Raw genomic sequence first — 9,547 nt, 5'->3', positions numbered from 1 at the left:
GTTGGAAGGGACCTTAAACACTGTTCTGTTCCACCTCTCTGCCACGGGCAGGGACACCTTCCACCACTTCCAGGGATGGAAGTGTCAACCCCATCAGGCTGCACACCCTGACCTGAAACCCCAAACTGCTTCCAGGGAGTTGTGGGCACCACCAGAGCAGTGGGAAGGCTGAACCTTGGCTGGAGCCTGTCCTGGCAGCCCCAAAATGCTCCTGTCCACGGCAGTGACTGGCTGGTGGCTCTTGGCAGCTCCACATGGCTGCACTGCCCTCCGGTGCTTTCTAGCACGGAAGAGGCTGCAAATTCCAAATTCAGGAGGGTTTCATACACCGGGAAAGTCCTGGATGAGGACTTTGGTCCTGCAAAGGCATTAACAGGTCCTGACAACTTATCCCATCATCGCTCTGTTTATTGATGCCACTGTCCCACATGAGATCTGACACGGCTGGGAAGGAGCCCAGTGTGCTCCAGGGAGTCGGTGCCACCCCTCTGGCCACGGGCTGGCCCTTTGGGTGCATCCACAGCCCAACCTCAGGAGATGCACTGAGGACAAACCGGATCACAGGGAACTGAGTTGGTGCAGACAGCAAGGAGACAGCCCCGTGTCCCACCCCCTGTGACATGTGGTGAGGGACCCCGGCAGCGAGGACCTGGGAACTGGGAGATGTCCCACAGGCAGCCCCGAGCTGATCAGGGCTTTTCTTGGAGCCAGCCCAGGACCTGCTCCTCATCTGGGGCAGGAATCCCGCTGCTCCTGCCACTAGTGCAAAGAGAGCAGAAGAGCAGTTGAACACACCAAGGTGTTGTGCTCAGGTCCACGGTGACCCCACAGCAGCCGTGGCCAGACCCCCAGCACCCCGATGCCCTCGTGGCAGCAGGAAGGCCGGACCCCCGGGAGGACTGAGCGCCAGGGACGAGTGTTTGGAGGAGCCTTGCTGAGCGGTCCTACCAGAAAAAGGCTCTTTTACTGCAACTAGAATTTTATTCTATTGTATAATTCAGGAGTGCATCACAGCCCCGCGAGCCGGGCAGGCACCTACCGGCGCTTCCAATCTAGACACACGCAGAACCTCCTCGTTAGCTGGATCTGTTAATTACTCACCTCCCCCCGGCCGGAGCTTCTGTAACCACGCGCTGCCGAGCGGCTGTCGCGTCCAGCCCGGAGAGCTGGGACGAGGCAGCACCTCTGCAGAGCTCCTGGACAAAAAGTGACTGTGCCAGAATCAGCCTACAGAGCATTTAACAAAAACAAAACCAAACCAAAACAAAAACAAAAAAAACCACCCAGAAAATCTTGCCCATCCTAAGGTTGCTTATCAATTAAAAAGTTCCTCCACATTTATTTTAAAAAACCGAACAGTAGATTTAAAAAGCAGTTACGAGTCCTACTCCGGCAAAACACCCTGTACAGGTTCCTTTTGTTGGTGGTGAGGATTCCCCCTAAATCAGCTGCTTCTGTTAATTTTATATATATATAATCTTTTAATTTTGCCGCGCGTTGCTTGCTTTAATTCATTAATTTATTTCCAATCAGCCCAGTCTCCACCAGACCAGCGGCGCTACCACACAAAGCTTCCTTGATGTCCATGCCCTGAGCTGGGGTGGGGGGAGACGGATGGAGGGAGGGTGGGAGAGATGAGTGGAGGAGGAGGAGGAGGAGGAAGAGGAGGAGGAGGAGGAGGGGTGGAGGGAGGGAGAGGAGGGGGAGGAAGCCGTCGGGCAGCCCCTCACTCTCCCATGTGCGTCCTCAGGTGGTACTTGAGGGACTGCTTGTAGCGGAAGCACTTGGTGCACTCGGTGCAGGGGTAGGGCCGCTCGCCGGTGTGCGCCCGCTGGTGCTCCAGGAGGTGATGCTTCTGCGTGAAGTTCTTGCCGCACTCGGTGCAGTGGTAGGGCCGCTCGCCCGTGTGGATGCGCTGGTGCTCCAGGAGGTGGTGCTTGCGGATGAAGCCCTTCCCGCAGACGGCGCAGGCGTGCGGGCGCTCCCGCGTGTGGATGCGGTAATGGTTGGTCAGCTTGGACTTCTCGCTGAAGGTCTTCTCGCACTGGCTGCACTGGTAGGGCCGCTCGCCGGTGTGAGTCCGCTGGTGCCGCAGCAGGTGGGAGGGCCGGGTGAAGTTCTTCCCGCACTGGGGGCACAGGAAGGCCATCTCGTTCTTGCCGGCGTGGATCCTCTGGTGCATGAGGAGGCTGATCTGCAGGCGGAAGCTCCTCCGGCACTCGCCGCAGGTGAAGGGCCGCTCCCCGACGTGGGTGATCTGGTGCTTGCTGAGGCTCGACTTGTGGCTGAAGCTGCTCTCGCACTCGGAGCACTTGTAGGGCTTCCCCGGGGGCGGGGGCCGCGCCGGGGGCTTGAGGCCGTGCTCGGGGCGCCGCGGGACCCCCACGCCGCGGCGCGTGTGGCTGCGCTGGTGCAGCAGGAACTGCTGCTTGTTGCGGAAGCTGAGGTCGCACTCGTGGCACTCGTAGGGCCCTTCCTTGAGGTGGTTGCGCTGGTGGATCATGAAGTTGATCTTGAGCATGAAGCTCTTGCCGCACTCGGGGCAGATGTAGGGTCTCTCCCGCGTCCGGTTCCGCTGCTGGGCGCTGGCCGCCTTCATCTCCCCGGGGTCCCTCTCGCAGGCCGACGGCTTCCTCACGCGGGCTGCCAGGCCCCTGGGCTGGGCCTTGGAGCTGCACTGCGCCTCGCAGCCCAGCCCGGCCTCGTGGCTGGGGAACGCCGGCGGCTCGGCCCTGCCCGAGAACATGGCGCACGGCTCCAGCGTGTCGGGGTCGTCCTCCTCCTCCTCCTCCGTCTTGATCACGATCCCGTCCTCTGCGGGGGGAAACCAGAACAGCGTCAGGGTCACGGGGTGGGATGGGGTGGCCTTTTATGCACATGGTGGGTGCTACAGGAACATCTGACGGGCTCCTGCAGCTGTTTGCCCCTGCCTGCTCTGCCCCACCACCCAGAGCGAGCCGGCTGCGGCCGGAGCCCGGAGCGCTGGGAAGGGCCATGTCACCCCTCAACACGGAGTTCAGACAAACAGCCCCCGAGGGGCCCTCGGACCCTCCTGCCAAAACGTGTGGCAACTTCATGGTGCTGCAGGATGTGGGGGGTAAAAGCACCATCAGTTTGCGAGGGCTCGTGTGGCCGAGTGATTTCGGAGCAGCTCCATCTGCTGCCGTTTCACTGGGATACAACAACGCTCCCGGCACGGCACTGCTCGACGGACACACAGCCCCGGGCTGCCGGCACCCAGCCCCGCTCCTGGGACAGCACAGCCAGCCTGGGAACGTCCCCTTCCCTCAGCCTCACCCCCCTCCTTCCCGGCGTGACCAGCAGTGGGATGGATGGATGCACTCAGACTCCCCCTCCTGTCACCGACGCCGGAAGTGACCCGGTGTTTTTGTTTGGTGAGACCTGCCCTGCCAGGATACAGAGGAAATCCACAGTGGATCCCTCATGTCACTGCACATCCCAGGGACACATCCCAGGGATACAGAGGAAATCCACAGCGGATCCCCCATGTCACTTCACATCCCAGGGATACAGAGGAAATCCACAGTGGATCCCTCATGTCACTGCACATCCCAGGGACACGGAGGAAATCCAGTGGATCCCACATGTCACCCTGTGCTGCACTTTGAGCCAGACCTATGTGCTCCTCCAGGAAGAGCAGCCATGCTTTCCCAAGAGGTACCCCAGATGTATCAAAGCTGTGGCTCTTTTCCCTCCAGCAGAGTGGTCCTGGGGAATTCCAGGTCCTCTTCCTCCCTGCCTCCTCTGCAGACCTGAGGGCTCAGCACCCCCATCCCAGTCAGTGCCACCACAGCTCCCACTCAGCCCCACCAGCCAGGCCCCACACCTTGGACAAGGACCATCTCCAGCCCCACTGGTGGCTTGGCTGCTTTCCCTTCCTAAACCATGAGCAGACCACAGGATCCACGAGGCCCTCAGGAGCCCAACTGTCTCCCTCTTGGCTTGTGTTACACCACCACAGAGCTGTCAGGAGGAGGGAACCTGCCATTCCCAACCTCCCATCTCCCTGCTCTCCCACCTCCCCTCACAGCAGGTCTGTAGGACCTGGCCCACGTGTGCCACCCGACTGGCAGGATTCCACCCATGAAAGGCCTGGTGCCACTGTCTCTTCACTAAACAACCTCACCCTTCCTCGTCCCTCCTGGCAGCTTGGATGCCACGGGGGTCCTGCCACGCTCCTCCCTGTCCTGTGGACCTGCCCCAAGTGACCCTCACACTGGTCAACCAGCAGGACCCCTCACCTCTGACCAGAGCCGCTCCCCAGGCTGCTGCAGCCAGAAACTTTCCCGCTGGTGCTGGTTCTGGGGATATTTAACCCTGCCCGTCCATCCAACCTGTTCCTCACCTTTTCCTGACCCCCCCAGCCCCGGAGCCGTGTCCCAAGGTCCCACCTGTGCAGCTCCCGTGGTGAACGATGACTCTCTGGATCTCGTTGAAGTCGGCTCCGTACTCGGACGAGTCCCCCAGGCTGGTTCCCGGGAGGTCCCTGGGAGGGGACACGGAGCCGTAGGGGCTCTCACAAGCCGCCTCCTCGTCCGGGCTCTGGAAGCTGCCCTCCGACTGCCCCGACATCCCGTGCAGCTCGGGGTTCTCGGGGCTGTCCTCGGGAAGGAGCTCCTCCGTTTTGATCACAACCCTTATTCCAGCTGCAGCAAAGAGAGATTCCCGCCCGCCGTCATTCCCGGGAGCCGGGATGGAGACACCGCTCACAGCCACCCCTGCTGGGTCCGGCCGCTGATCCCGCACAGGGGTTTCACCTGCTCGGCCACTTCTGCTCTCCCTCCAGCCCCTGCCCTTCTCCCATCCCTGCCACGCTCCCGCCTCTCCCCTGGGATCCTCTGCAGGCCCAGGGGACTGTCTCTGCCCAGCCTGGGACTCGGTGCCACAGCTCAGCACCCCTTGGCCTCCCCACATCCCCCGGCTGCAGATCCCGACGATTTTCCTCTTCCCGTTGGCCTCAATTTAATTTCAAGATCCTTGCGGTGAAGAGCACAGGCAGGGGGTCAGAGTGACCCCACATCCACAGCCTGGCACCAGGGATGGTCAGTCCTCTTCTAGGATACCTATTTATTGGCCCCCTTATCCCAGAGCAGGAGTTGCTCCGGGACTCGGGATCCCTGGTGCCCTTCTCCCAGCCCAGCCCTGCCCTTGGAGCAACCCCTCAGCACCCCTTCTCCCTGCACACAGGATGGGAGCAGATTTTCCTGCCCAGGAGGGCACTCCAAGGATAAACCCAGGCACCATCCACATAAGAGAGGGTGGAGAGGATTTTCTGGGTGGATGGGCTTTCCCAGTGGGACCCAATTCTCCTTCCTTGCCGGGCACACTGGCTCCCTGAGGACCTGGTCTGGTTGCAGATGCTTCCCTTGCTGATGGTTCCCAGTGCCCAGCTCTCTGGGCTCCTCCTGCCCTGGTTTATATGCTGAGCTGTACCTGGACATCAAATCTCTGATCGGCCAAACTTATCCTGTTCCTAGGCAAGGCTCCTCCTGATAAACCCCCCCAGCTCCCAGCAACACCTGCTTTAGCCCAGGGATGAGCAGCTCCTCGGGACACAACCAGGGCTCCCCTCGTGCCAAGGTCTCACCTGCTGTGGCATCAGTAATGATCTCACTCTCCTCCAAGTCCTGCTCGTTCCTGCCCCGCGATTCCTCTCCTTGCTCGATCTGAGACAAAACCCCAGGTTTGGAAATTGCATAGTCTGTTGAGAGACAGAGGGATGGAGAGAGGGATTACTGCACTGGGAGTCTAAGGCTGCCTTCCACCTCTCCCCAGGGCCTGGGGGACGTGGGAAGACACTCAGGAACATCCAGAGGGGCTGTGGGGAGCAAAGCCGGGCGCTGCCAGAGGCAGGAGCTGAGGTGCCACACAGAGGAACTGCCTTAGGCAAGAAACCCAAACCCTGTGTTTTTCTGGTGGGGTTTTAGAACTTCTCAGACAAATCCTGGCTCTCCTGCAGCCAAAGGCACTTCTCAGCTCCCAGCAGAGCCGGGATTTCCCCTGAAGCTCCGCAGGAAATGCCCCAAAGCACAGATCACATCAGACAATTTTTCCCCCTGCAAAAGTTCCCTCTAAGGGGGTGCGTGGGCTGGTACCCCCTGCAGACCCAGAAGGTGCAGGGAAGCCCTTCCAACAGCCACGGAGAAGGTGCTGGATTTTCACCATTTAACTCCAGCTGGAAGAGGTTTGGGAAGTCTCCAGCCCACCTGCCTATGGAGATCCCTCTCAGCCAGGACAGCACCACGGCATGAGCTGGGAATGAACCCAAACTAGAAACACCCTCCTGTGCTTTTAAGTCTTTATAACAGGACATTTGGGTCTCATCCAAGGGGATCTCCAAGGAGGAGCCAGAAGGAGCCCCAGAGAACGTGCCCCCATATTCACCCAGGGAGATCAGCGACTCGTAGTTCCCCTTCATCACGTTCTTGTACAGCTCCTTCTGCCACTCCTCCAGCTTCTCCCATTCCTTGTCGTTGAAGTAGACGGACACGTCGTCAAATGTCACCGGCACCTGGGTCACAAGAGCACTGGTTCAAGGGCTGCCTCCCTCCCCAGGAGCCCGGAGACAGCAGCTCCCCCTGGGACACAGCCAGGCTTCAGCCCCTTCACGGCCATCAACCAGTTGGTTCTTACATTTATACAACTGCTGGGCAGGTATTTCTGTGGCATTAAAGGTCTCAGCCAAACGGATGGCTCCCAGTGATGAATCCAGACTTTGGTACTTCCCAAAGGACTCCAAGCTCCTCCTCTCAGTCCCTGCACTCTGCAGAGTGACCGGGCTTGGAGGGACCACAAAGGACAGAAAACCTGGGTGCTGGGCTGGACTCATCCCTATGGATGAGCTGACGTAACGCCCGGATTCAATTACCCCTGAACTCCAGGGAAAGCTCTACCCAGGCCTGCAGGGCTCCCTGTTATCCTTGGTTACTGTGTGCCCACCAGCCAGGAGCAGGCCATGGATTCCCAGCCTGTTTGCCAAGGAATAATTCCTAAGGATAAATCCAGGACAGGCAAACTGTGCTTTGTGGGAATGCAGCTCCTCAGAAGGAAATGTGGTGCTTCACCTCTGCTCCCCCACTGCACTAATGAGGTGCAGGGTCCGAGCCCCCCTTTTCCCAGCCCTCTCCACTCTCTCCAGTGACAATCCCTTTCCCCTGGTCCCATCTGTGGATTTTCTTTTAGTGGTAAGATCATGAAATTCAAGTAGGAACTGAATATTGATGGTGGGCTCCTTCCAGAGCTCGGCTAATCCCAGGGAACTCATCTGTCTTCCCCAGATCCCAGAGCTCTCTCCTTCCCCAGGCTGGGAGACTTTGCAGCACCAAGCTGGTCAAAGAGAAAGAACCACTAAGCCTGGGGTGCTTTTGTTCAAATGGTGGTATAAAAAAATAAACAAAAAAAGCATAAATGGCTCCTGGGCTGTACAGAACTGAAACCTCTGGCCTGAGCACCGGGATGTCGCCCTGGGTCCTGCATCCCACTGTACTTTAGTCCCAGAGGGGGATGAGCCGGGAAGGAGCAGCTCCAATGGGGAGCAACTCACCTGTGCCGGGGCTGTCCCCGCTCACCCCCCCGGTCCTGCCCTCCGTGAGCATTTCGGGTGCAGACCCCGCACCCCAGGACACCGTTACCTTGGGGACTTCCCCCTTCCTGCCCGGGGGCAGCCGCAGGATCCAGAAGTTCCTGTTCTTGAGCAGGTTCTCCATGTTCTCCAGGCGCCGCTGGAGCAGCCCGTACTCCTGGATGAGGGTGCCCAGCGCCGCACACTTGCTCTCCAGCTGGTTCCCCAGCTCCGCCGCCGTCTTCTCGCAGTCGATCAGCTTCTTCTCGGCCATCCCCGTGCGACCCTCCAGGTCGAGCAGGCGGGTGGAGTGGGAGTCCACCTTCCTCTCCACGGCCTGCACGGCCGCCACCACGGTCAGGGACAGCTCAGCCGTCTGCGTCTCCCGCTCCGAGGTGCGCTCGGGGCCGGCCGGCGGCCGCAGGGGCGAGGGGCAGCGCGGCCGCACCGGCTCCGGAGCCTGCGGACACAGGGGTACGGGGTCAGGGCGGGGGGGACCCCCCCGGGGTGGTGGGGAACCCCTCAGGATGATGGGGAACCCCCAGGGTGATGGGGAACCCCGTGGGGTGATGGGGACCCCCCCCGGGTGATGGGGACCCCCCCCCGGGTGACAGGGACCCCCCAGGGTGATGGAGAACCCCACGGGGTAATGGGGACCCCCCCTCAGAGTGATGGGACCCCCGGGGTGACAGGGACTCCGCCGAGGTGATGGGTACGCCCCCCCCCCGGTGACGGGAACACCCTCGGGGTGACAGGGACACCCCCGAGAGTGATGGGGACCCCCTCAAAGGTGATGGGGACCCCGCGGGGGGGCCGCTGCAGAGCCCCGGGGGCGGCGGGGACGTCCCCGTGTCCCCGCTAAGCCGCTTAGACCGGCCCCGTGCCGGTCCCACGGGACGGGCAGGACCCGCCGCGGCGGGGGCAGAGGGGGGGAGGTGACAGCGCGGGGCCGGGAGGTGACACTTGGGGGTGGGGGGGGCGGCGGGCGGTGACACGGGCCAGCCGAGCCCCGTTGCCATGGGCACGGCGGGGGGACACCCGGGGGGCTGCGGGCGCCCCGTCGCCATGGGGACCGGGCGGTGACACGGGGCGGGGGGTCGGTCCCGGGGGGCCGCAGGGCCCGGCGGCGAGCGGGGCGGGGGGGGCGGCGGCGCGGGCAGGCCCGGCCCCGACGGCAGCGCGGGCGCCGCCGGCCGCGGAGGCCCGTGCGGGCTCGGCGCGGCCCCGCCGCCCCCCCCGGGACCGGCCGTGGCGTCCCCGCGGTGCCCCGGGGGGGGCGGCGGCCCCCCCGCGCTGACAGCCCCCGCCGCCCCCCGCCCGCGCGGCCCCGACGGCGCGGCCCCGCAGCCCCGACGTGCGGCCCGCCGGCCGGGCCCGGCCCCGCGCCGGGGGGCGGCGGGCGCCCTTTACCTGAGCGGGGGCCCCCTCGGCCATGGCCCTTTGTTCCGTGCCCGGGGCCCCGGGGGCCGCGGCCGGGAGGATCCAGCGCCCGCTCTCCGCTTCACCTCCGCCCGCCGCCGGGCATCGGGCTGGGCGCGGGGCGGCGCGGCGGGGCGGGGGCGCGGCGGGGCGGGGCGGGGCGGGGGCGGCGCGGGCCGGGCGGCGGGGCGGGGGCGGCGGCGGCGGCTCCGGCCCCGAGCTCGGCTGCGGTGCGGGCGCGGGCGCGGGTGCGGGTCCGGCTGCGGGTCCGGTCCGGCCGCGCCGCTGCCCCGCCGCGCCGCCAGGGGGCGCTGCCGCCGCGCGGGGCCGCGCGCGCGGGCGGGGCGGGGCGCAGCGGGGCGGCCGCGCCAACAGCGCCCCCTGGCGGCCCCCCGGCCGCCCCGCCCCGCCCCGTCGGGGCCCCCCCGGCGGCACCGCCCGGGAACGGGAACGGGGGGCAACGGGGGGCAGGGGGGGGAATGGGGGGAATGGGGGGAATAAGGGGGCTGGGGGGGACTGGGGCACACTGGGGAATAGGGGCGCTGG

The 9,547-nt window shown here is 63.7% G+C and overlaps 1 protein-coding gene across 1 annotated transcript in view; it reads right to left on the bottom strand.

Moving 5' to 3' along the window:
• Positions 1-961: 961 nt before the first annotated feature.
• LOC116788735 overlaps positions 962-9,547 on the bottom strand; it is a 34,097-nt gene continuing 25,511 nt past the window's right edge. Inside the window, exons 22-27 of the mRNA XM_032691832.1 lie at positions 8,993-9,111; positions 7,653-8,042; positions 6,406-6,532; positions 5,609-5,722; positions 4,413-4,667; positions 962-2,814 (exon numbers count right to left, since the gene is read on the bottom strand). Of these exons, the coding sequence (XP_032547723.1) occupies positions 1,727-2,814; positions 4,413-4,667; positions 5,609-5,722; positions 6,406-6,532; positions 7,653-8,042; positions 8,993-9,111 (2,093 nt within the window). The 3' untranslated portion in view covers positions 962-1,726. The remainder of the gene's footprint in view (positions 2,815-4,412; positions 4,668-5,608; positions 5,723-6,405; positions 6,533-7,652; positions 8,043-8,992; positions 9,112-9,547) is intronic.

The sequence above is a fragment of the Chiroxiphia lanceolata genome, chromosome 1 (assembly GCF_009829145.1).
Source record: "Chiroxiphia lanceolata isolate bChiLan1 chromosome 1, bChiLan1.pri, whole genome shotgun sequence".
NCBI lineage: Eukaryota > Metazoa > Chordata > Aves > Passeriformes > Pipridae > Chiroxiphia > Chiroxiphia lanceolata.
Note: the sequence above shows the minus strand (reverse complement) of the source record. Positions and strands in the feature narration are given on the sequence as shown.